Raw genomic sequence first — 27,855 nt, 5'->3', positions numbered from 1 at the left:
TGGGTACCATACAACAGGAGGATGTGAAGCCCATGTGCCAAGCATCGCTCTTCAGACTGGGTACCAGACAACAGGAGGATGTGAAGTCCATATGCCAAGCATCACTCTTCAGACCAGGTACCAGACAACAGGAGGATGAAAGCCCATATGCCAATGACCACTCTTCAGACCAGGGACCAGACAACGGGAGGTTGTGAAGCCCATGTGCCAAGTATCGCTCTTCAGACCAGGAACCAGACAAGAGGATGAAAGCCCATATGCCAAGGACCAATCTTCAGACCAGGGACCAGACAACGGGAGGTTGTGAAACCCATGTGCCAAGCATCGCTCTTCAGACTGGGTACCATACAACAGGAGGATGTGAAGTCCATATGCCAAGCATCACTCTTCAGACCAGGGACCAGACAACAGGAGGATGTGAAGCCCATGTGCCAAGCATCGCTCTTCACACCACGTACCATAATATGAGAGGTTGTGAAGCTTGTGTGCCAGGTATCGCTCTTCAGACCAGGTACCAGACAACAGGAGGATGAAGGCCCATATGCCAAGCACCACTCTTCAGACCAGGGACCAGACAACGGGAGGTTGTGAAGCCCACGTGCCAAGCATCGCTCTTCAGACGGGGTACCATAATACAAGAGGTTGTGAAGCTCGTGTGCCATGCATCGCTCTTCAGACCAGGTATCGTGCAACAGGAAGATGTGAAGCCCATGTGGAATGCATCACTCTTCAGACCAGGTACCAGACAACAGAAGGATGAAAGCCCATATGCCAAGGACCACTCTTCAGACCAGGGACCAGACAACGGGAGGTTGTGAAACCCATATGCCAAGCATTGCTCTTCAGACTTGGTACCATACAACGGGAGGATGTGAAGTCCATATGCCAAGCATTACTCTTCAGACCAGGGACCAGACAACAGGAGGATGTGAAGCCCATGTGCCAAGCATCACTCTTCAGACCAGGGACCATACAACGGGAGGATGTGAAGTCCATATGCCAAGCATCACTCTTCAGACCAGGGACCAGACAACGGGAGGTTGTGAAACCCATGTGCCAAGCATCACTCTTCAGACCAGGGACCATACAACGGGAGGATGTGAAGTCCATATGCCAAGCATCACTATTCAGACCAGGGACCTGACAACAGGAGGATGTGAAGCCCATGTGCCAAGCATCGCTCTTCAGACGGGGTACCATAACAGGAGAGGTTGTGAAGCTCGTGTGCCATGCATCGCTCTTCAGACCAGGTATCGTACAACAGGAAGATGTGAAGCCCACGTGGAATGCATCACTCTTCAGACCGGATACCATACAACAGGAGGAGGTGAAGCTTGTGTGCCAAGCATCACTCTTCAGACCAGGTACCGTAGAGCTGGAGGATGTGAAGCCCATGTGCCAAGCATCGCTCTTTAGACCAGGGACCAGATAACGGGAGGTTGTGAAGCCCATGTGCCAAGCATCGCTCTTCAGACTGGGTACATACTACAGGAGGATATGAAGCCCTTGTGCCAAGAATCGCTCTTCAGACGAGGGACCAGACAATGGGAGAGTGTGAAGCCTGTGTGCCAAGCATTGCTATTCAGACCAGGTACCAGACAACAGTAGGACGTGAAGTCCATATGCCAAGCATCACTCTTCAGACAGGGTACCATACAACGGAAGGATGTGAAGCCGATGTGCCTAGAATCGCTCTTCAGACCAGGTACCATACAACCTGAGGATGAGAAGGTCATGTGTCAAGCATCGCTCTTCAGACCAAAGACCAGATAACGGGAGGATTTGAAGCCGATGTGCCAAGCATCGCTCTTAAGACCAGGTGCCATAAGGTGGGAGGATGCGAAGTTCATGTGGCAAGCATAGCTCTTCAAAGCGGGTACCATAAATGGGAGGATGTGAAGTCCATCTGCCAAATAGCGTTGGTTCCTCGGTTATAGCGGAGGAGCGTCACCCCACTGCCTTAGCAGCATAAAAACATGTAAAATAAAATGATGCTAAAGCAGTTTTATCATCATTTATTGTGACTGGAGCCAGGTTCGAGAAGAGTCTTGGCAGTGGGGTCAAGGCAAGCATGGAAGGCCCTTGCAGTGGTGGCCACTGCAAGTGCACAGGACGGTTTGGCCGACTGTCTGGGGAAGGCCAAACCATCATGCGCACTTGGCTGCCTCCAGGCTATTGCCGGGTATCAGAAGGCATAATCTCCCAGTCTCCCTGGGAACGTAAAAGCAGCCCACTCCGCTCAATCCCAGCACTGCTCTCAAGCTGGTTAATGGTATGACCAACATGAGAGCAGCATCTGGATTGGCGCAGATGAGCTTGTGATGAGAAGGGCACCGAGGTGGCAGGTCATTTTTTATTTGAAATTGATTTCCTATTGTCCCCTGAGCTGCCCCACTGCTTTTCCCTCATGGCAGCCGCCACTGGTGCTATGCATCAGTTACATTCACCAAACATGCATTTACCAAGCAATCAGTCTTGCGTTTGCTCGAGTTAGAGCTATTCAAGTTTTAAACTCCTAACCGGGCTTTTCTTGCCACATAAACTCAAAAGTAAAACAGTTTCACATAAGTGAGCCTCCGGCCGCCATGAGCGCGGAGCAGACACACAAAAGGAAACAGAATTTCACTCATAGTGAAAAGTATCGGTAAAAGTGCAAATATCCATGGAACCAGCAAAAGTGCAATTATCCATGTAACAGGGTCAATGTCATGCAAAGCACTCGACTCCTGCCCAGCTAGATCATGCTGCGCAGGAAATAAAAATAAAAAGTAGTCCAGAAACCAGCTGAAAATACGGAGTCTCGTATGTTTTCAGAAGTTTACCGGTGCGCTTGTACAGGGCTAAACATCAGAAAAGGTATAACGTGTGCATGCCTTTCACAAATTAAATCAAGCAAATTTTATAAAAGGCAAACTCACAAACTAACCAAACTGATGGGCGTGGTTAAACACCCACAGAAAGATTACACTAGGGACAGAGCCCATTGCGCGCTCAACCCTAAAAAACAGCCACATTTTCTTACTGTCACCAGAAGTGTGCCCCACCCCCCTCCAAAGAAGGAGGGGGGCTCTGCAAAGATATTGCCTAAAGCAGTGAATTTTGCTTGAACAGATGAATGTCAGCTTGATTAGGATTGAGGCTGGAAAGGTGGCGTAGCCTAGGCCATGCGAATTATGCATCAATGAAGGACCAAATTATTTGGCAGGGTCGATTACATTATGTAGCAGAGGTATGAAAATCTTTTTTTAAGGAATAGCAAATTTTAACAAGTTATGTGACACAATCTGACTTACATGGCTCTTCTAAGATTTCAGGTTAATAGCATTTTATTGACGGATAAACCACACTTTAAGTATATACCTCCTCACTCTGAGCAGGACGGGAAAGGGTCCCCATTGAGCACAATAACCCTTTAATGCACCCCCTAATTTTATCTGTGAGCATGCTCTCATTCACAATGCCCCCCTCAGAGCAGGATGGTAAAGACCCCAGAAGAATACCCCTTTAACCCCCCCCCCCCCCCCTCAGGGGTAACCTGTCCTGGTGCTCTTGTTCACAATGCCCTCCAAAGAGCAGGATGGTAAAGTCCCCCCCCCCCCCCCCCCCAACAGACCAATGCTCCTTTAACATCCCCCCTCAGGGGTTACCTGTCAACATGCTCTCGTTCACGATGCACCCCCCGCTGAGCAGGACGACGTCACAGGGCATGAGCATGTTTCTCGTTATGACAATGGTGTCTCCAGGCACCAGGTGGCAGGACTCCAGCCCACTGTAGCCTGCAAGAAAGGAGAGAGGCGCTAGGTCAGACTGTACCATGAGCAACCACCTGGGCACACCACAGCCTCAGCATCACTTCACAACTGCGGCCACACGTGAGGCAGCTGAGAGCACCTCGCTGTGGGTGGGGATGGAGGGGAGACCCCTTCATGAGCACCCACCTGGGCACACCACAGCCTCAGCATCACTTCACAACTGCGGCCACACGTGAGGCAGCTGAGAGCACCTCGCTGTGGGTGGGGATGGAGGGGAGACCCCTTCATGAGCACCCACCTGGGCACACCACAGCCTCAGCATCACTTCACAACTGCGGCCACACGTGAGGCAGCTGAGAGCACCTCGCTGTGGGTGGGGATGGAGGGGAGACCCCTTCATGAGTACCCACCTGGGCACACCACAGCCTCCGCATCACTTCACAACTGCGGCCACACGTGAGGCAGCTGAGAGCACCTCGCTGTGGGTGGGGATGGAGGGGAGACCCCTTCATGAGCACCCACCTGGGCACACCACAGCCTCAGCATCACTTCACAACTGCGGCCACACGTGAGGCAGCTGAGAGCACCTCGCTGTGGGTGGGGATGGAGGGGAGACCCCTTCATGAGCACCCACCTGGGCACACCACAGCCTCAGCATCACTTCACAACTGCGGCCACACGCGAGGCAGCTGAGAGCACCTCGCTGTGGGTGGGGATGGAGGGTAGAGTCCTTTACTAGGGGTCTTGGATCACCCCTGCCAGGAAGAGTCAACAGAGCAAAGATCACCGCAGGGGGTGCCACATGTCTGGAGGTGCCACCACCACAGGAGATCCCGAAAAAAAAGCAAACTGAGGCTTCCAAGGCTGCCGGGGATGTCCTGGAGAGGTAGCAAAGCCATAACGGACATCATCTGTGCTCAACCTTCCACACAATGTGAGTTGGAAACATTCTCTGCAGGATTTTGCAGCACACGCTGCCTGCCAGGGGGGTGATGTTGGATCATCACCAGGTGACCAGCGACACACAGTAGTGCCGTGAGGGGAGTTGGCAGATCTCATCATGGATATGATTAGATGTATTACTCAGAGGCATTGCAACTGGGTACTTGTAGTTAGGATTTGTTTCCATAAGAAATGCCTTTTTTGGAGTGCTCATAACTTTGGTGCCATTTGACAAATGTCCATTAAACATTTCCTAAGAAAATGGGGCAGGGGTCCCGAATCGTGATTTTCACATTCATTTTTCCAAAGGAACTTGAGACACAGGTACAATTCAAACCGCTGAATGGATTTACACCAAATTTGGTAAAAGGGTAGATCTTGGTACAGAAAGAATGCTGTTTGTGTTTTAGTGTAAATCCAATCAGTAGTTTTTGAGAAATTAATACAAAATAAAAAGTGGTATATTTAGGGACACAGAGCCTCCGTGGATCTGACAGATTTCAAGTCATATCTTATTGGCTGTCACCACATCAATCAGGAAGTGATGGCATCCATCTTAGGACTCAAGACTCAGTATTAACTTTTAATTTATTTTTGGGTGCCCCGTTCCGTTCAAGCCGGGACACTCAGACTTTATATTAACTTTGGGGCAGTGGGGGTAGCCCAAGGCCCGCGCAGCCACATGCATGTTCCCCAGCCAACACCTAAACATCGGCCCGGGTCCCCAGGGCCTCAGCAAGGCTCTGGAAGGAAGTGAGCATATAAAAAAAAAGTGATTGTGTAATGAGCTGAGTACCCACTCATTTCACATTCACTGCTCCACCTTGAGATGCCACATATTGCCCCGCAAGGGCATTTAAATCTATTAAACATTGCTATGTGTGAATTCATAACTTGTGCTTATGGTTATTAGTGACTATTTGACATAGCCAAGGGGTCACCACCTGCATATGTTGATGTGCTGCCCCTTGATAAAGCCAATAGGCTTGCTTTTAATATTTTAGAACTGACTCCCTTTCTATTGTTACATCTTGAAGTCAGCGGTGCATGTCCAACTTCACAGCCAAAGGTTAAAGTGACAATATGGTTAGAGATTGTAATATTATGTTACTTTACAACAAAAAAAAAGAAAAAAAAAAAATCAAAGATTACGTCGGTGTTATAATTAGATGAAAAGGGCAGTTAAAACATACTTTTAAATGAACAAAACTACTGAAATTCAGAAGATAGTCACTGGTAACTATACCTCTTGTTGTGAATTATCTACACCTCACCACTCTCCGTGCCCAGCTACTTTACTGCTCATATGACATCACTCATGACATGTTCTAAACATTATTGAACGCATCACTCCAGCATCTGAAATGACATCACAGATGACAACACTGCACGTGGAGCGCTAGTTATACTTACTTCATGGCACGTGATCTAGTTACATCACATAAATAAAACTGGAGAATTTTTGTGGTTTTGTTTGTTTAAAATGATAGTGTGAGAAGGTAGCCTCTTTCTAGCCTTGTTACCCCCACTTTTGGCCTGTTTGTGAGTGTATGTCAGGATGTTTGTCACTGTTTTCACTGTCTCACTGGGATCCTGATAGCCAGGCCTCAGTGCTCATAGTGAAAACACTATGTTTTCAGTATGGTTGTTATGTGTCACTGGGATCCTGCTGGTCAGGACCCCAGTGCTCATAGGTTTGTGGCCTATATGTATGTGTCACTGGGACCCTGTCACACAGGGCCCCAGTGCTCATAGGTGTGCATGTATATGTTCCCTGTGTGGTGCCTAACTGTCTCACTGAGGCTCTGCTAACCAGAACCTCAGTGGTTATGCTCTCTCATTACTTCCAAATTGTCACTGACAGGCTAGTGACCATTTTTACCAATTTACATTGGCTTACTGGAACACCCTTATAATTTCCTAGTATATGGTACTGAGGTACCCAGGGTATTGGGGTTCCAGGAGATCCCTATGGGCTGCAGCATTTCTTTTGCCACCCATAGGGAGCTCTGACAATTCTTACACAGGCCTGCCACTGCAGCCTGAGTGTAATAACGTCCACGTTATTTCACAGCCATTTTGCACTGCACTTAAGTAACTTATAAGTCACCTATATGTCTAACCTTTACCTGGTAAAGGTTAGGTGCAAAGTTACTTAGTGTGAGGGCACCCTGGCACTAGCCAAGGTGCCCCCACATTGTTCAGAGCCAATTCACTGAACTTTGTGAGTGCGGGGACACCATTACACGCGTGCACTACATATAGGTCACTACCTATATGTAGCTTCACCATGGTAACTCCGAATATGGCCATGTAACATGTCTATGATCATGGAATTGCCCCATCTATGCCATCCTGGCATTGTTGGTACAATTCCATGATCCCAGTGGTCTGTAGCACAGACCCTGGTACTGCCAGACTGCCCTTCCTGGGGTTTCACTGCAGCTGCTGCTGCTGCCAACCCCTCAGACAGGCAGCTGCCCTCCTGGGGTCCAGCCAGGCCTGGCCCAGGATGGCAGAACAAAGAACTTCCTCTGAGAGAGGGTGTGACACCCTCTCCCTTTGGAAAATGGTGTGAAGGCAGGGGAGGAGTAGCCTCCCCCAGCCTCTGGAAATGCTTTGTTGGGCACAGATGTGCCCAATTCTGCATAAGCCAGTCTACACCGGTTCAGGGACCCCTTAGCCCCTGCTCTGGCGCGAAACTGGACAAAGGAAAGGGGAGTGACCACTCCCCTGACCTGCACCTCCCCTGGGAGGTGTCCAGAGCTCCTCCAGTGTGCTCCAGACCTCTGCCATCTTGGAAACAGAGGTGCTGCTGGCACACTGGACTGCTCTGAGTGGCCAGTGCCACCAGGTGACGTCAGAGACTCCTGCTGATAGGCTCCTTCAGGTGTTAGTAGCCTTTCCTCTCTCCTAGGTAGCCAAACCCTCTTTTCTGGCTATTTAGGGTCTCTGTCTCTGGGGAAACTTTAGATAATGAATGCATGAGCTCAGCCGAGTTCCTCTGCATCTCCCTCTTCACCTTCTGATAAGGAATCGACCGCTGACCGCGCTGGAAGCCTGCAAACCTGCAACATAGTAGCAAAGACGACTACTGCAACTCTGTAACGCTGATCCTGCCGCCTTCTCGACTGTTTTCCTGCTTGTGCATGCTGTGGGGGTAGTCTGCCTCCTCTCTGCACCAGAAGCTCCGAAGAAATCTCCCGTGGGTCGACGGAATCTTCCCCCTGCAACCGCAGGCACCAAAAAGCTGCATTACCGGTCCCTTGGGTCTCCTCTCAGCACGACGAGTGAGGTCCCTCGAATCCAGCGACACCGTCCAAGTGACCCCCACAGTCCAGTGACTCTTCAGCCCAAGTTTGGTGGAGGTAAGTCCTTGCCTCACCTCGCTGGGCTGCATTGCTGGGAACCGCGACTTTGCAAGCTACTCCGGCCCCTGTGCACTTCCGGCGGAAATCCTTCGTGCACAGCCAAGCCTGGGTCCACGGCACTCTAACCTGCATTGCACGACTTTCTAAGTTGGTTTCCGGCGACGTGGGACTCCTTTGTGCAACTTCGGCGAGCACCGTTTCACGCATCCTCGTAGTGCCTGTTTCTGGCACTTCTCCGGGTGCTACCTGCTTCAGTGAGAGCTCTTTGTCTTGCTCGACGTCCCCTCTCTCTGCAGGTCCAATTTGCGACCTCCTGGTCCCTCCTGGGCCCCAGCAGCGTCCAAAAACGCCAAACGCACGATTTGCGTGTAGCAAGGCTTGTTGGCGTCCATCCGGCGGGAAAACACTTCTGCACAACTCTCCAAGGCGTGGGGGATCCATCCTCCAAAGGGGAAGTCTCTAGCCCTTGTCGTTCCTGCAGTATTCACAGTTCTTCAGCCTAGTAAGAGCTTCTTTGCACCAACCGCTGGCATTTCTTGGGCATCTGCCCATCTCCGAGTTGCTTGTGACTTTTGGACTTGGTCCCCTTGTTCCACAGGTACCCTCAGTCAGGAATCCATCGTTGTTGCATTGCTGATTTGTGTTTTCCTTGCATTTTCCCTCTAACACGACTATTTTGTCCTTAGGGGAACTTTAGTGCACTTTGCACTCACTTTTCAGGGTCTTGGGGAGGGTTATTTTTCTAACTCTCACTATTTTCTAATAGTCCCAGCGACCCTCTACAAGGTCACATAGGTTTGGGGTCCATTCGTGGTTCGCATTCCACTTTTGGAGTATATGGTTTGTGTTGCCCCTATCCCTATGTTTCCCCATTGCATCCTATTGTAACTATACATTGTTTGCACTGTTTTCTAAGACTATACTGCATATTTTTGCTATTGTGTATATATATCTTGTGTATATTTCCTATCCTCTCACTGAGGGTACACTCTAAGATACTTTGGCATATTGTCATAAAAATAAAGTACCTTTATTTTTAGTATAACTGTGTATTGTGTTTTCTTATGATATTGTGCATATGACACTAAGTGGTACTGTAGTAGCTTCACACGTCTCCTAGTTCAGCCTAAGCTGCTCTGCTAAGCTACCATTATCTATCAGCCTAAGCTGCTAGACACCCTATACACTAATAAGGGATAACTGGGCCTGGTGCAAGGTGCAAGTACCCCTTGGTACTCACTACAAGCCAGTCCAGCCTCCTACAGATAGGTTTTAACTGACATATTCCCTTAACTGTAACATCCTTTTAACTTTTGTTTATTTTGTGAATATTTATATATATTTATAGAGTTATTTCAAGTAACTGTAACATGTACCCTAAGGTAGCTATAACTCGATCCCCGCCATCAACAGTTTTCTCAACAATAATTTTATTGCAAATATTGCAGTAATAATATTAATGATGTAATTGTTATTACAATATGTCATGAGTGATGTATTATGTGGGGTAAGTGGCAGTGCATGGTGAAGGTGCAAATTATAGTTACTTTAGGGAATGAGTTGTAGTTACTTAAAATAACTAACTGTAATTGTTGAATTTCTGTGGTTGTGTGTGTAAACTGTGAACCTAACTATGATGTCCTGTAACAGTCAACTTCATGCATTCAGCAAACCTCACATAAATGGGAAGTGGGGCATGCAGACCCTCTCCTAAGGCTAATATTGGGCCCGTCCCACGGTGACCCCATCTCATGGAGCCCAGCCACTAAATGGTGAGTGCCCAGGAGCCCATCCAGGCACCCACTGCATATTAAAAGGTGGGAGTGGGCGTACAGCCCGACTCCCCGGGTCAATATTGGTCCTGGGGGCCCCTTCCCCCAGTGCCTATTTAATTAATAATGCTGCCAGGGGCTCAGGAAAGGGGGTGTGCAGCCCCCTCCCTCAACTTTTATGAAATCAGCCGGGCATCGCAAGAATGAGTCCCTAGGGCCGAAATTGGCCCGGAGGTGTGCCACGCAGCCCCTCCCCCTTTATGAAATCGGCCAGGGGGATGGCCCCTTAAATAAAGGCATCCCCCCCCCCCACCACGTTCATATGAAAAATTAGACAATGATACAAAAAAAACAGCTGAACAAAATCATACCAAATATGGCAGAAAGCTAGACCTTCACTTGGAAAACTTTCGCTTTGTGACTAGGAGTCAATCTGTTTAGTAGTTTTTCCAGAAGTTAAGGTTCAAAATGTATTGAAATATTGACTGTTGATCCTGTGGGACTCCAGAAGTACTGCACATTTAAAAAGAAAATGAGTGTGATTTGAATTATTGTGAGGGCCTTTCTCCCGTTGGCCATCTTGCTCCCACAGGAGTCAAATGGTACCGCCCACTGTGAGGGGATGGCCCCAAACTGAACAATAATGTTGGGCCCTCCAATGCAGTTCTCAGTGACTTTTTTTGTTTTTTTCAAAAAAGGTGAAAGGGGGCAGGGTATGGTACCCTGACCAACTAGACCTTGTTAAGGGTCCCTTTTAGGTAGTGCTGCTTCTTGTGAGAGTTGGTGTGGGCCCCTTTACTCCCCACTGGAGTCCCACAGGAACCAGTAAAATCCCATGGCTCCTGTGGGATGCGAAAAGCAATCGTGAAGGCCATGCATGGCGTAGCAATGGGGGTTCCTGTGGGGTTTTGTGCAAGGCCTCAGCGGAGGCCAGGCCTTCTGTGCACAGCCTTCAGACACGCATGGCGAGGTGTTGACCGCCCGCATGGTGTGAGAGAAGGGCCTGGTTGCATGCAAGGCACTGCGGCCAACAACCTCTGCATATGGTCAAAGGGCGGGGCCGTTGCCAAGGTTTGGCAACCCACAAGGAGTTTTATTATCAGAGAAACGTTTACAGACCTCTAGTTTATACCATGCTATTTTGTTAACTTTAGCACTTATAAAATTTGTATTTAATTGGAACCAGAATATGAAGGGTTAATACAACGTGTTGTGATAAAATCCCAAAGCAGAGTAATTATTAGCAGAGTATATGAATTAAGCACAGTAAACACCATTTTCTCACCCCAGTTATGCTGGGTTAAGGTAATAAACATGAAATTTGACATTTGCTCTTCAGTAATGCCTGCGTAAGTGTGTGTTATTCAGTGCAGGTGCTCTTAGTAATGTGTTGGTGAGCCACATGTATTTTGAATGTCATAGAATAAATGGTTAAAAAGATAGATTTAGAGGGTGAGAAATGAACACACTGACTGTTATTCAGTCTGACTGTTATGTATTCCTTTCATGAGCCACAAAGTTGAATGTTCTGTTACCACATTGACTCACAGCCATTGAGCATTAAGGACATGACACATACAGGGTTTCTCACCTCCATCTTTTTTGCACACTGTGACGATGACTTTGTTGTGGGATTTGACCAAGTTGTGAAGTTTCACTGATTGCTGTAAGACATTTGTAGGATAAAGTTACCAGTTCATACATCACATGTGAATCAATGTAAACTGATGGTCTAACAAGATCCGCAAACCCAAATGTTTCAAGTGCTTCCCAAACTTACCTTTGGTGTACACCCCTTGTTAGGAAGCAGAGATTATGGCTGTGTCACATGGTCAAGTTACACCCTTTAGCAAACATTCAACCTGCGACATCCTCATTCAGAGGGCGGTCCTCAAACTTAAGCTATAAAGGGACCTGTCCCGTTACTTGGCAAGGGCAGGCGGGCTGTTGCTGGGTGATGGACATCGCCCTCCTTGCAGTCAACGGCAACAGCAGGACCCCCAGTTTATTGCATCTATCAGCAGCCTTTGACACTGTCAATCATACCGCGCCCCCAGCCATACCTCTTCCAGATGGTACCCGGAGGCTGTGCTCTAGCCTGGTGACCATGCTTTCCCACATCGAGTCCAGAGGTAGGGGCCCTTTCACCGCACTATTCTTGTTGTTTTATACGTGTGTTACGTTAACAGTCAGCCCCGTGTCAAATTATTTTTAAAATCTATGTTCAGATCCTGGCTCAGACCATCCACTCTTAGGGTTTACGTACACTGTCATGCAAGAGGCCCCTATTTCATGCTGTAGCCATGCGGCACAGAAGGCAACTCTCCCTCTCGGCACAAGGTCTGGGACAACTCGACCACCTTCACTTGAAGGTGGTTATTATTGGTCCTAATACCCACCTGTTGACGTCTAAAGTTGGGTACCAGTAGAAAGGGTGTATACCAAACACACATAAGGTCATGGGAGGAATTCTTGCAATAAGTCGAACCATTGTCAATTGCTCAGGGTAGGATTCCAGCCCATCATTCTTTTAGTAACTGTGCCATTTCAGATTGGACTCACATATGAAAATCAGCCTTGACCCTCCTCCGGTGGGAACAGTTCAGGCTGAACTGCCAAGGCCAGGTCCTCCTTGACCAGAACCCAAGCAACCCAAGAGCGCTTTGGCTCCGATTACGGCTCATCAGTGAGGTATAGCTTGGTTCTAACGGTACAGTGAGCAAGGTACTCACATCTGGACATAGCCTTCCCACTCATGGTGTCCATCAAACACAGAAAGGTGATGGAAGGAATGCTTGCAATTTGCCAAACCACTGGCAATTGCTGTGGGTAGCATTCCAAGCCATCGCTCTTTTGCTCACCATGCCATAGGAGGTTGGGCCCAGCCACATGCAAATCAGTCTTGCCCCGAACGCCAGTGGTTAGACTGATTGCAAGCGTCCTCCCTTCACCCTTCGTGTGATTGATGTACCAGTAGGAAGGGGGCACAATGAACAGGTGCTTCCGGGGACAGACATTGCACTTGAACCCTGTTACCCATATGTTGTGAAAGCTGCGGCCTGCATCAGAAGGTCCTGGGGAAGACCCAGGCCTGTCTTTCCTGGATACAGTCTCTCCCACTTTGGCTTTTGCAAGGTCCTGATTGGCGGCTCGTTGTTCAGCCACTTCAAGGACTTCTTGATGGTGCATCGAGCATCCTGTAGTCACGGGCCCTAGATTCGCTCTCACCTTCTGAGCTTTCTTCCGCACTCGGAGCCTGTGCTCTGCTTTAGCTTCCCTGCATTTCCGAAGATCAAGAGAGAACAATCTCAGGGTGGACCCTTGAAACGCCCACCTTTTCCCCACCAGAGCTTCCTGAATCTGCTTGGTTTCAGGAAGGAAGGAGTGAAACTGAGGTGCCCAGGGGCTCAATCAGAGAAAACATTTTCAGGACATATCCGTACTATGTAACTGATTCACCTGAAATGCATTCCATATAAATGTATCTTACTTATGCATTGCATGAGATCTTAGGACCACAAGGGTGGGTTATTGGACAGGTCCCTCTTTTAGTAATCGTCACCTAGAGTATTGCGTAACCAGGGTCACTGGAATTATGTGGCTGGGGAGGGATGAAAAATTATGCAGCAGGGTAGACTACATAAAGCAGAAAGAAATGGCAAATTATGCAGAATAATGAGGCACATGTTGTGATAGTATTACTTCATTATGTTATCATTTTTACACTTGTTAACATTGTCTGCCCCTAGGTTGCACCTCATTAGTACTAGTTTAATGCCTAAGTATAGCAACAGCCAACAGAGAGAGGACCGGTCAAACTTTGCAAAAAGCCTTCCACTGTGCGGTCACAAGTGTCGCTACGTTTTTAGCAACTTTTGAATTGTATGAGCTAGAAACAAAATTGTTTTTGCTAAAATCTGCAGATATGCAGATGATTGATTAATTGGCAAATGAGGCAAACCTATAATTTTGCAAAAAACGCCGCAGACACACAAACGTATAATTCCAGTGGCCCTGCACATAACACATCAATGCCACACACGCATCGCCAGAGTGACTGCCTCACATGGGACTCATCCGATGAAAGTGTTATGGGGAGACCTGACAACTTTGGTCTCTTTCATGTGGCGGCAGGGTGCATAAAGAGTAGTAGCCTTTGAGAGACCAGCCAATCAAGCCATGGAGTAGCAAGGGTGCCATGGCAGCGAAGCAGCACTATGTTTGGTGGAGAGATACATTTATATTTCAGGTGCCTAGGGAACCCTATTTCCCTGGTTCTGGTGTCAGCATACTTGGTTCACCAAAGAATACTATGTCCGTGCCATGAAGGCGGTTTTCATTCGCAGGCCACCCTTTGGGATCCACTCAGGAATCTATTAAAGGGCGGAACATTGGGTAGGGTCATAAAAAGCTGGGGCAAACATGTGTAACATCTAGGGCGCCAAGATGGCTTGAGATGCCCAGAGGTCAACACCGGAAACAGTCAATAGTGAAATCAAAGGGAGATCAAGGAGTGAGTGGAGCAGGCTTCAGTGCAAGTTCCAGCAAGTGAGAGCTACAGCTCCAACAGGCACAAATATCCTCATGTAAAACTGCTTCAATACCTAGGCACCCCTAAGCCTTGATGGCACTTCTAAATCCCTAGATACCTAGGCATCCCTAAACCCTGGAATCACTTGTAAATCCATAGATACCCAGGCATCTCTAAACCCTGGAATCACTTGTAAATCCATAGATTTCTAGGCATCCCTAAACATTGGAAGCACTTGTAAATCCATAGATACCTAGGCATCCCTAAACTTTGGAAGCACTTGTAAATCTATAGATATCTAGGCAGCCCTACACCTTGAAATCACATGTAAATCCATAGACATCTAGGCATCCTAAAACCTTGGCAGCACTTGTAAATCCAAGGATACCTAGGCATCCCTTAACCTTGGAGAGACTTATAAATCCATAGCTAATTAGGCATCCCCAAACCTTGAAAGCACTTGTAAATCAATGGATACCAAGGCACCCCTAAACCTTAGAGGCACTTCTCAATCAATAGATTCCTAGGCATCCCTAAACCTTTGAATCACTTGTAAATCAATAGATACCTAGGCATCTCTGAGCCTTGGTCGCACTTGTAAATCCTTAAGTACCTGGGCATCCCTAACCCTTGGCGAGACTCGTAAATCCATAGATACCAAGGCATCCGTGAACCTTGACTGCTATTGTAAATCCATAAAAACCTACACATCTTTAAACTGTGGGTGCACTTGTAAATCCATAGCTACGTAGACATCCCTAAACTTGGAATCACTGTAAAGCCACAGAGACCTAGGAATCCCTAAACCTTTGAGACACTTGTAAATCCATAAGTAAGTAGGCATCCCTAAACCTTGGCAAGAGTCGTAAATCTATAGATACCTAGGCATCCCTAAACACTGGGGACATTTGTAAATCCATAGATACCTAGGCATCCCTAAACATTTGTGACACTTGTAAATCCATACATACCTAGGTATCCCTAAACCTTGAAATCACTTGTAAGTCCATAGATACCTAGGCAATCCTTAAAACCTTGGAATCACTTGTAAATCCATAGGTAATAAGGCATCCCTAAACCTTGGGGACACTTGTAATTCCCTAGATACCTAGGCATTTCTAAACATTGGTGGCACTTGTAAATCCATAGATACCTACCCATCCTTATTCCTTGGAATCACATGTAAATCTATAGATACCTAGGCATCCCTAAACCTTTGAAGCACTTGTAGATCCATAGATGCATATGCATCCCTAAACCTTTGCATCACTTGCAAATCCATAGATACCTAGGCATCCCTAAACCTTGGAATCACTTTTAAATCCTTGGATACCTGGGAATCCCTAAATCTTGGAGGCACCTGTAAATCCACATATACCTAGGCATCCCTAATCTTGGAATCACTTATATATTCTATAGATACCTAGGCATCCCTAAACCTTGGCTGAACTTTTAAAAATCCAAAGATACCTGGGCATTCCGAAACCTTGTTGGCACATGTAAACCTATAGATACCTAAGCATTCCTAAAGGTTGGGGGCACTTGTAAATCCATAGATACCTAAGCATCCCATAACCTTGAGGACACTTGTAAATCCATAGATACCTAGGTATCCCTAAACCTTGTCAGCACTTGTAAATCGATCTGTAAACCATGGTGGCACTTGTAAATTCATAGATACCTAGGTATTCCTAAAACTTGCCAGCACTTGTAAATTCATAGATACCTAGGCATCCCTAAACCTTGGAGATACTTGTGATTCCATAGGTACCTAGGCATCCCTAAACCTTGGAAGTATTGTAAATCCATAGCTACATAGTCATCCCCATACCTAGGTTACATGTGTACATCTATAGATACCTAGGTGTCCCTAAACCATGGCAGCACTAGTAAATCCATAGATACCTAGGCACCATAAACCTTGGAGTAACTTGTAAGTCCATAGATACATAGGCATCCCTAAAGCTTGAGAGACTGGTAAATCTATAGATAACTAGGCATCGCTAAACCTTGGAATCACTTGTAAAACCATATATATCTAGACCTCCCAAAAACCTTGGAGTAACTTGTAAATCCGTAGAAACCTAGGCATCCCTAAGGCCTTTGAATCACTTGTAAATCCATAGGTACCTAGATCTCCCCAAATCTTGGCAGCACTTGTAAATCCATAGCGCTTGGTAGAAAAATTATTATTGTGCTGTACTGCAATGTTCATAACAGAATGAAGAGAAGGTTTGAGCAGCCGAATGGGCTTCTATTGACACCTACCTGCCGCAGGTCATATATGGACAAAGCGATGGAGATGAGGGACATCAGGATGATGGCGATGGCATATTCATTGTACTCCTCAGCAAACCACAGGCACACACTGAAGAGCTGGAAGATGTAGAATGGATTCAGCACCTGTTGAGACACACAAGGGAGTGATTGAGGGAAAGGCCTGTGGTCTTGACCCCCGGTGCTGATGTACCACACAGTCTGGCCTCAGTACAGGCACCAGTGGGACCTCCCAACAGTAAACTCCAGCACTCTGCAGCAACAGCACATTGTTCACAAGTCACAAACATGTCAAGAGGGCATCCTTACACTGAAAGAGGTCAATAGAGGCAGTATTAAATGGATGAACGAAGGTCTTTACTGTATAACAAATATTAAAATAATCATAATAATCCATTAAAATAACAAATACATGTTCAAATATTCCCCCAGAAGTGCATTTCAATCACACTTCCTTAAGACGACAGTAAACAATCTAAATAAATGAGTTAATGAATTGCTAATCTCTTTAAGAAAAACAGGTCACAGCCTCTTAGATTGATCTACAATTAGTATTTCTTCCACATGTCTAGTAAACTAGGACACAAACAAATAAAATGCTGAATTGACATCTGTGTATAATTACGCAGGGGACAGGCCTTAGAGGGTAAACAGCTGGTGTTCCAAGACCCCTCAATTTGAGGTATCTATAACAACAACAAACAAACACATGTATGAATGCAAATTAGAGGCTGAATATCCTTGTCTTACTCTAGGGTAGGACGCTGTTGTATAAAGATCATATCTATATTTCTGTAATGTCAACAAGTCCGCAGCTCTTTGATGTCCAGAGAGTTGGTCTCATCAACCTCTTCTGCTCCAAATGGGGCAATTTTATGAGATCCACCGATAATGGTAAATTGTTTTCAATGATTACTTTATTACCAGATGCCGAATTCAGCGCAGGGGAAAAGTCTTGATGGTTTGTTACCTCATTGTAAATCCAAACTCTGTGAGTCTTGGTTTGTGACGGTAGTGATTCACCATCGCTGATGAGCAGCCAACAGGTAATGAAATCAAGATAGTTCCAGCCGCATTATACAACAGGGAATCGACGAAAGAAGATTCAATAAAGATCTGAGCTCTTTTACATAAATTTTATCCAGATCGTTAATGTTTTTTTCAGACCTATTGCATCTGACAGTAAGGTAGGTGCTAGTTTTGTTTCCACCACTGAGAGACAGACAGACCTCGTGTCCTCCATGAACTCTCATACGTTATTTGACTGCACGTGGCACTGTCCAGGCCTTTGAAGTTGAAAAGATGAATTAACCATTTTAATTTGTTGTCAACAGTTAGGCCCAAATAGTGTCATATTGGCACTTCTTCCAGAATGTCGCTGTCAATTTTGAGTTTGACATGATTCCGGGCTTTCCCAAAGATCACTACCTTTGTTTGACTGGGATTGACTTTTAAGTCATTTTCAATATTGAATTGTTGGAAATTCCATAACTGTGTTTGGAGTCCTCATGGGGTCAATGAAAATAAAATATTATTGTCGGCATATGGCAAATAACTTATGGGTTTGCCTCCTACCTTGGGGGCCAATCCCTCAGGAGAAATTAGCAATGTTGATAGATCCGCAATGTACACCATAAGAAGAGCATCACTAACTTTGGTGACAAGACATTTTTGGTCAAAGTTTGGTCATGCAGTGATATTTAAAAATGTAAAATGGTGGCAATGATTCTATAATTGGACAATTTCTCCCAGAGTTCTTGTCAATTAATTTTGTTGAATGCTGATGAATAGTAGATTTAGCATGCATACAAATTAAGGTTTCTTTCCAAGGTTTGGTCAACCAATAATTTTAGTGCAATGATAATATCAACAGGTGAGCATCCTTACTTAAATCCAGATTGCAAATTCAGATTGCTTCATCGGACTTAAGTTGAAATCAGTTGCCCATTGTGATAAGCTGTCACATAACAATCTTGCAAAAAGTTTTCCTTTAACATCCAACAAAGCGATAAGATGATAATTACTTGTCCCGCTCCATGAGGGAGGGAAATTTCCCGATTCCAAACTCTTCATAAAAATAAAAAAAATCAAACTGACATGCACACTATACACTAGTGCACAGGCAGCTCTGCCCGCCACTCCTCCCTGCTGCCTGCTGAGCAGGCCCACCCATCCTGACAGTCGGTTCAGGATGGGTTGACAAAGAACAATAGTAATAACTTCACTTTATTACCATTTTATTTTTCATCTCTGGGGTTTTCTGGGGGTATTTCATGAGCTGAGGAGATGCTCCTCCGCTACAATGGAGGAGCCGGCCTGGATTATGATAACTTGAAAGCTCAACAAAGGTGGCGCTGCAGCCCGTCCATAAATCATCTACCTGCATTATCCATTTATCTTAAGGTAGTAGAAATACTTCGCCCGTTTGATAGACTAGGGAGCCACCGACCAAAGACCAAAATAGTCTCAAATTGCGGGTTTAAGAGAGTGATGTCCAGTCCAAATCCTGTGATCTTCTACAGATACCGTGAACTTACCTGAACTTCAACAAGCAGAATCGCCATCCTATCACCATCCTGTTATTTAGAAAGTACTAAGAAAAAGATTAGAGAAGGAGGGAGGTAGAGAGATGAGAGACAGTGACCAGAGCGGGAAAGAAAGAGACAGAGAGAGAGAGAGGGAGAAACAGGGGTTATGCGGAGAGAGAGAGAGAGAGAGAGGGTAGAGAGAGAGGGAGAAAGAGAAAGGGGGAAGGAAAGATGATAGAGAGATGGGGAGGGGGAGAGAGAGAGAGAGAGAGAGAGAGTGGTAGAGAGAGGGAGAGGGGGGGGAAGAAGGGAGGAGAGAGAGAGAGAGAGAGGAGGGGGAAGGGAGGTAGAGAGACAGCGACCAGAGAGGGACATGAGAGAAGGGGAGGCAGTGGATGGATGGATGGATGGATGGAGGGATGAAGCGAGGAAAGCGGGGCTGGCCTTATCTTTATTGAAGGAAGAGTTGGCACGCCCAGTCTTGCTCCTGGGTGGGCGGGGCCTAGCTTCACACCCTAATCAACCAACAACCCAATTTCTAGCAATCCTGTTCTGGACAGTGGTTCACAGACTGTGGTGTGGCTGCACATGCCAAGAATTTTATCCACACTGGAAGCATGACAGATGGACTGGGATTTACAGGTTGCCAGTTCTATCTTCAGTAGGTTTACTCACCCACTAATATATAGACTTTCATATACAACTAAGTAGGGTGCTTAGAAAAAGGTGGAATGCCAAAGAGAGGCACTACATAAACATGTTTTCTATCTCTATTTGTGTCACATCCAAAGTGGTTGTGTGATAGCTATCGTTTTTGGATCACAAATGAAACGTGTGCTGCAGTGACAAGTTCCTATCCACTCAAACAACCTCGCCCCTCCCACCCATCAGCATACTCCCTCTCTCAGGTAATTTCCTCCCCCACCTACCTGCTTATGTATATTTGTGAACACTGAACAGTTTTATGGCTCCACTTAAGGCACAATATGGGGTTTGTCAATATGGGTTTAACTGGAGGACTCAAGGACCCATTGCACCAACACCCCTTCTCAACATGCATAACCCACAGCAGTCCTTGAGCATGGAGATCCACCCCCTCACCCTCCATGGAGACCCACCACTCCTCACATCAGGGAGCACCACCACCCTCACCCTCCATGGAGATCCACCCCTTCATGGAGATCCACCCCTCACCCTCCATGGTGATCCACCCCTCACCTTACCGTCCATGGAGATCCACCCCGCCTCACCGTCCATGGAGATCCACCCCTCCTCACCGTCCATGGAGATCCACCCCTCCTCACCGTCCATGGAGATCCACATCTCCTCACCGTCCATGGAGATCCACATCTCCTCACCCCAGGGAGCACCACCACCCTCACCCTCTCTGAAGATCCACCGCTCCTCACCTTGCATGGAGATCCACCCCTGTTCACCCTCCCTAGAGATCTACCCATCCTCACCCCCATGGCGATCCACCCATCCTCACCCCCATGGAGATCCACCTCTCCCCACCCCATGGAGATTCACCTCTCCTCGCTACCCCATTCACCACATGGAGATCCGCCCCTTCTCACACCCATAGAGATCCACCCCTCGTCGCCCCATTGAGATCTACCTTTCCTCACCTTCCACGGGGATGCAGCCCCATCCTCCATGGAGCTCCACCACTCCTCACCCTAATGGAGATCCAACCCTCTTCAACCTCCATGGAGATCCACAACTCCTCACCCCCATGGAGACCCACCCCAGTTCACCCTCCCTAGAGATACACCCCCTCATCCTTCATGGAGATCCACCCCCCCTCAATCTCCATGGAGATCCACCCCTCCTCACCCTGCACATAGTGAGACCCGGGGACCTGAATAGAGTGGGACCCAGGGCATCTATCCAGGTTGTCCCATACCAATGCCCTTCCCCCCCCCCCCCCTCCTGGGACAGTCCACCACCAGTAGGTGTGTGATATCCAGGGCTGGAGTTTACCTCTTTGAACAAAAGCTTCCAGATAGGCGAAATTTCAACTTCAATGGCATTTTGTCCAGCGACGAGTCTCCTGCAGAGGAATATTGATGTGTTTAATCAATTATTAACTTGAAAGTATAATGTTGCATATTGCAAAAACCCAACAAGCACTCAGTCTCTGGGTCTCCCCCTCTTAGGTAGGAAAACGAAACCTTAAACACAATGCTTAATGCTGTAGGATAGGGGTGTAAAAAGATAAACATGACCCAGTACCAGTACATGGGGTCTTAGCATCCATGGGTCCCTAAGCACCATCCCCAGCAGCCAATCAGAATGGGGCATGTCCTTCCATGACACATACCACATCTATGGGGGTCAAACGTGACACAATATTCCCACAAGCCCCTCTGGCCTTAACCAAACAAAGCCGGCATGTATATACTCTTTCCCCAGAAGACATGAGCCCATCTTGTAGGCACTGCACCCTACAGATATTGAGGTCACATACATATTGCCCCCTCCCCCAACTGGAAGAGGATAGCCTTCCATTCAACCCCACCCCAGGTGACAGAGCCGCCTTCAAAAGACTCCGCCTTGAGATGAAGCGAGAGGTCCCATCTGTGTCAACCAGGTTCATATTAGGTTTATAGTCCATTGAAATTCATCCCAACAAAATGGAGCCTGCCTTCCAACGAACCCAAGTTCAGCCGAAATGGAGCCTATCTTCGGGTCACTGGCAGGTCAACAAAATGGTCCCTGCTTTCAGGTCACAGGCAGGTCAGCAAATTTGCACCTGCTATCGACCGAACCAGAGTTCAGCTGAGATTGAGCCGGCTTTCAGGTCACAGATCATTTGTACAACAAAATGGAGCTTTCCTTTGGGGCACTTGCAGGCCAACAAAATGGAGCCTGCCTTCCAATGAACCCGAGTTCAGCCGAAATGGAGCCTATCTTCGGGTCACTGGCAGGTCAACAAATGGCACCCAACTTCCAATGAACCACAGCTCAACTGAAATGGAGCCTGCCTTTCAAATAACAGCACCCCAACGAAATGGAGCCTGAAGTCCAGGCACCGTTGTCCAAATGAAATGGAGTCTCGCAGCAGAGGTTTGCTCACTGTAAGCGATCATGGTCCTTAAGGAGGGGTCGTTGCAACAATGAGAGCCAACAAAGAAGAACTATATTTTAAAGGTGCAGAGTGAGACAGGTGAATACATGCCCGGGTCACAAACCAGCCAGCATGCAGGGCATGAGCAGCAGTAAGTGAAACAGCCCTGTGCTCTCCTGACGGATGCCACCGCCCTCTCTCCCAAGCGACTTAGACACCACTACAGAGTCAGCTGGGGGAGGGGCAGGGAGGGCTTCACTATTAACCTACCATGAGAATGTACAAGCCCAAGGGAATAGCGACCCCAGGGCACTGCCCTTGGGCGTGGCTCAAGGTCAAATATCATTCCGATGGAGAAACGCCCAGAAGCCACCAGTTCAAGAGTGCGCTAATGATCTGTTAATGCACGGTGCACGGGGAGAGGTGATGCGCACACTCGTGCCACAGCACCGACAGTGGTGGACCGACCCATGGGCGGATTTACAATCCAACCACAAACCCAAGGTTGGCCATATTGGAAAGCAGATGGGATAACGTTCAAACCCTACTGCAGTAGAGGAAAATGGAGGCCGCACCCAGGGTGCTCCGCTGCACAGCAACTGCCAACCCTACAAGTGATCCACTACTGGTGATCTATTCTTTTGCTGCTTATGATTGGCTTGTTATCCCCTCCTCTACTCCCTTTAACTAGTCCATTTATTACTCACCCAAGTAGACAATTCTACGCAGGCTTGGATGTGCTCTGACATAGGCACAGCCGTATCGTTAGTTATAAGTCATGTTTTCTATATAAAAGGTTGTAACTGATGGAAGGCACCAACTCTTGGCTGTCACTGTGGTTGGTCTAAAGAAGAACCATTAGCATCTCTCCAGTGCTGACCACAGCATTGATTGGACAATACACTACACTTGTGTGTCACGGTCTCTACTCCGTGTCAGACGGTAGGACGTAGGTGCGAGAAGGATCTCCGCTGTCCTGCTGATATCCTCAAAGATGCCCCTCCAAGAGTCAAACTATGGGACACGTCACCAGCACAATGACCTTCGCACCAGCTGCTGCTGGACACCTGGCGGACTTTGAGCTGCTACACATGATCCAGGTGTGCAACAGAAGAGTTTGTGGGACTAAAGCTTGTGTCCAGCAGCCGGGGTGTTTGTTAGGGATGAGTGTAAGATACACAGATTTCAATACCGTGATAGTTTGGTCATTGGCTCTTTGGTTTTTTGAATCTTTGGGAATGAAAAGGGGGGGCGCAAAAGATTCCGCTCCGTCGGAAGAGTTTGCAGACTTTTGGCCACTCTGCTCCAAGCACGGACTTGTGGCAAAATGTCACGAACCACCACATGGCGGACTTTTTTCCAATGTGTGGCTTGCCAATGTCAAGTTGACGAGTGTGAGAGAGAGTTTGCATCATTGGGTGGGATTTTCGGGTGCTGGAACGCCTCCTGGTGAGATTTCTCAGCTTACGTTGAGAGAGCTGCTGCTTGAGTGGAAGATCTTCTCAACCGGCAGAAAGAAGCCGCACCCTTTGGCGCTGTGCAGTGCCAATCGTGCTGGTTTTTTAGCACCGAACTAGCTCCCGGGCTAAAAGTCAGTAGAAGGTGCTGAATTCCGCCCACTCACAAAACTACGCAGAACCTTGCGGAGTTTCTATGTAACTCCGCAGAATTCCACAGAGTAAAACTCTGCGAGTTCCACCCAGGAATGAATGTATCACAATCCTTGATAGGTCAGAAATGGCCGCTCGGACCTTTGGTACAACTGGTTCCATTGGAGTATTCTCGATAAGGTGCACGCGGGTGGTGCCCCTTGTGAAAGTCCTCAAAGGAGCCAGAGCACAAAGTAAGTTCTTAAAGTCCTGATATTCACAGGTCGACTGAACATGGCGCCACTCTGCGCAAGCCCCATCATCATCCCACTCAGAGGAAAGGAGCTCCAGGTTGGCACAGTGTTCAAGTGGTTTCGCAGCCAAGTCACGACTGAAACAGCCAGCCATATTATTATCTATTTTTTGACAATTTAAATCATATATTTCTTTAACTATAAAAAATGTTCAGCAGTGAATATAGACATAAGATTAGTGATTTCGCGATGGTGCACACCCTAGCTCCTCCTGCCCTGGGTACCGGTTCTAGGCACTAATGTCCTGTGGTCCTGCTAAGCTGAACCTTAACTGGAAACTCAAGAACTCATAGGAGGTTTCATCCTTTTGTGATAGCAGAAAGAAGCCGCAGACAGACCGAGCTGGTTACTTGTTTGTCTTTTCTGATACTGAAGAAGAATATACGCCCAGGCATCCTGCGCACAGAGTACAGCGCTTACCTCCCTCCCAAAGTGAACATTTAAATACCACTATTTTGTTTTATTTCTTTTATAGCACTACTAACCCTAATGCAGGGTGTCAAAGCGCTTTACATCATACATACACGTTATGCATTGAAATATGGCACGTGGCAAATCAATGCACAGGATGAGTTGCATAAGACAGGGAGGGGACAAGGTGTATGGGCCACCTGTCCTTCTCTGCGCTATATTAGAAGGATTACAATTATGAACTGCCAGTAACAAAAGAATCCCTGTTAAAAGCAGTGACCCACTCACCCATCTACATAAAACAAAAATCTACCCTCTGCCTGTCACATGATGTGCTCTGCAGGAGACATTCAGACTCTATGCTGCTTTGTTTAAAAACTGCGACTGGACAAAACCCAGATCTCGCCAGCTAATGCATTAACCTCCAGGGCGATCTCACCAATATCAGTGTTCCCCGAGACCTCTGCAGCAGGGGTCCCAACCACAGAAGATATTTTAAGATGTAGACTTTGCAACCAGTTATGCAGACAGACTTACTGCCTTGTCTTCTTGTTGCCAATGTGTATGTGGCAGAGATTTAAAAAACGCAGATTCTCAGGCCATAAATATTGCAATGCGCTCATATGCCCTCTTGATAGACCTGCTAAACATATATGTGAGTGATCTAACATCACTTCTTGTGACGTCACTTCCTGTGAGGTCATGGGTTGTGATGCTGCTTCCTCTGAGGTCATTGGCATGCTGCTTAACCTGGTTAGACCCCCCTTTTCGGTATTTTTCAGAACTTTTGCCCTGTTCATATTCGGGGATAACCCTGAGAATTGTATTTCAGATTACCGGGGAGTATCAGAAGTCCATGAGGAAAAGAGCGGGAAATAGACACATATCAAACACATAAATACGTAAGAGCCCTCAACGAAAGTTTATCAAGTTACTGAACTGTACTCGATAAAGAAATCCCAGAACTGCTCACACACCGCTCGTGCAGACTTCGGCACCCAGGGGGCCCTGATGCATATAGCGCCTCGTACCTGATCGCCTGCTCCTCGCTTGTGAAGCCGCACCCGAACCGCGAGTGTATCCTGGCGCAGGTGAGGCCGTCCTCCAGCACCCTGAAATACAGGAAAGGGGGCGCTGTAAGATGTGTTCACTGCCCTTGCAAGGACCATCTTCGTAGATCTGTGACTGACGTCTGTATAGCGCCCATTCTGACACTAAGGCTTTGCAGCGCTTCGGCAGTCCTAGAAGTTGATGGGGTTTCCATTGCTGGCCTGAGTGTGAGTCACCTTGTGAAGACGGGTTAACGGGGGTGTATGAGAGGCGAGGGGATGTGTGAGAGGGGGTGTATGTGACGGGGTGCAGAAGAGGTGAGAAAGGGTGCATGAAAGGTAAGAGGGGAGTGTAAGAAAGGTGAGAGGGGGTGTATGAGAGGTGAGGGTGGTGTATGAGAGGTGAGGGGATGTAGGAGAGGCGGTGTAGGAGAGGCGGTGTAGGATAGGGGGTGTAGGAGTGGCGAGAGGGGGTGTAGGAGAGGTGAGAGGGGAGTGTATGAGTGGTGAGAGGGGAGTGTATGAGTGGTGAGAGGGGAGTGTGAGGTGAGAGGAGGTGTGTGAGAGGTGAGAGGAGGTGTGTGAGAGGTGAGAGGAGGTGTGTGAGAGGTGACAGGTGGTGTGTGAGAGGTGGTGTATGAGGTGGGAGGGGTGTATGAGAGGTGAGAGAGGGTGTATGAGAGGTGAGAGGCGGTGTGTGAGAGGAGGTGTGTGATGGGCGAGGGTGGTGTATGAGAAAAGAGGGGGGACATCAGAGGTGAGAGGGGTGAATGAAAGGTGAGATGTGGGGGAGAGGGGGTGTATGAGAGGCAAAAGGGAGTGAGTGAGAGGGGTGTATGAGAGGTGAGGGGTGTATGAGAGGTGAGGGGGTGAGGGGTGTATGAGAGGTGAGGGGGTGAGGGGTGTATGAGAGGTGGTGTAGGAGAGGTGAGAGGAGTGTAAGAGGTGAGAGTAGGTGTGTAAGAGGTGATAGGTGGTGTATGGGGGGTGAGAGGGGTGTATGAGGTGGGAGGGGGTGTATGAGAGGTGAGAGGGTGTATGAATTTTGAGAGGTGGTGTGTGAGGTGAGAGGAGGTGTGCGAGTGGTGAGGGTGGTGTATGAGAGAAGAGGAGGAACATCAGAGGTGAGGGGGTGCATGAAAGGTGAGATGTGTGGGAGGTGAGAGGGGGTGTATGAGAGGTAAAAGGGAGTGTATGAGAGGTGAGGGGTGTATGAGAGGTGAGGGGTATATGAAAGGTGAGGGGTTGTATGAGAGGTGAGAAGGGTGTAGGAGATGTGAGGGGGTGTAAGAGGTGAGGGGGGTGTAAGAGGTGAGGGGTGTGTGTAAGAGGTGAGAGGAGTGTGCAAGACGTGAGAAGGGTGTATGAGAGGTGAGAAGGGTGTATGAGAGGTGAGAAGGGTGTGTGAGAGGTGAGAGGAGGTGTGTGAGAGGAGGTGTGTGAGGTTGGTGTATGAGAGAAGAGGGGGAACATCAGAGGTGAGAGGGGTGCATGCAAGGTGTGATGTAGTGTGTGACAGGTGAGAGGGGGTGTATGAGAGGTCAAAAGGAGTGTATGAGAGTGAGAAGGGGTGTATGAGAGGTGAGAGGGTCTGAGTGGTGAGAGGAGGTGTGTAAGAGGTAAGGGGGTGTATGAGTTGGGAGGGTGGTGTGGGGGGTGAGGGGGTGTATGAGAGGTGAGGGGGTGTATGAGAGGTGAGGGGGCGTGTGAGAGGTGAGAGGAGGTGTGTATGAATGGTGAGGCGGTGTATGAGAGGTGAGGGGGTGTATAAGAGGTAAAAGGGAGTATATGAGAGTGAGAGAGAGTCTGAGTGGTGAGAGGAGGTGTGTAAGAGGTGAGGGGTTGTATGAGTGGTGAGGGGGGCGTGAGAGGTGAGGGGGGCGTGAGAGGTGAGGGGGGCGTGTGAGAGGTGAGGAGGTGTGTATGAGTGGTGAGGTTGTGTATGAGTGGTGAGGGGTGTATGAGAGGGGAGGGGGTGTATGAGAGGTGAGGGGGGCGTGTGAGAGGGGAGTATGAGCAGTGTTCTGTCAGTGTGTTACGTTGTATAGATCTGTGCACGGTTTCTTGGTGGAACATGCTTCTAGGTGCTTTGGGACATACAACCAGGCATTTCTGTGATGTTTACAGTTTATGTCATATGCATTTTCTACTGTGTTTCTTTGGATGTTGCGGTTTCCTGTGGGTCAATGGAGTCGGTGAACAATATCTGGCTGCTCGACCAAGTAGGCTGTCATGTACCTATAAATACC

The 27,855-nt window shown here is 47.8% G+C and overlaps 1 protein-coding gene and 1 long non-coding RNA gene across 3 annotated transcripts in view; one reads left to right on the top strand and one right to left on the bottom strand.

Annotated features, from left to right (window-relative positions):
• Window positions 1-27,855, bottom strand: part of LOC138265200 (probable cation-transporting ATPase 13A4) — a 249,446-nt gene that overhangs the window by 121,241 nt on the left and 100,350 nt on the right. For both annotated transcript variants that reach the window (XR_011199310.1, XM_069212745.1), the window contains exons 6-10: window positions 25,589-25,669; window positions 21,157-21,226; window positions 16,637-16,771; window positions 11,429-11,501; window positions 3,648-3,776 (exon numbers count right to left, since the gene is read on the bottom strand). Coding sequence is in view for 1 of the 2 variants with exons in the window: in XM_069212745.1 (XP_069068846.1) it covers window positions 3,648-3,776; window positions 11,429-11,501; window positions 16,637-16,771; window positions 21,157-21,226; window positions 25,589-25,669 (488 nt within the window). In the remaining variant the exon portion in view is untranslated. The remainder of the gene's footprint in view (window positions 1-3,647; window positions 3,777-11,428; window positions 11,502-16,636; window positions 16,772-21,156; window positions 21,227-25,588; window positions 25,670-27,855) is intronic.
• LOC138265201 (uncharacterized) overlaps window positions 1-27,855 on the top strand; it is a 101,474-nt gene that overhangs the window by 3,921 nt on the left and 69,698 nt on the right. The gene's annotated exons all lie outside the window — the stretch shown is intronic.

This window comes from Pleurodeles waltl, chromosome 11 (genome assembly GCF_031143425.1).
Source record: "Pleurodeles waltl isolate 20211129_DDA chromosome 11, aPleWal1.hap1.20221129, whole genome shotgun sequence".
Classification (NCBI taxonomy): Eukaryota; Metazoa; Chordata; class Amphibia; order Caudata; family Salamandridae; genus Pleurodeles; species Pleurodeles waltl.
The sequence above is the reverse complement of the archived record's forward strand: the minus strand, read 5'-3'. Positions and strand labels throughout refer to the sequence as shown.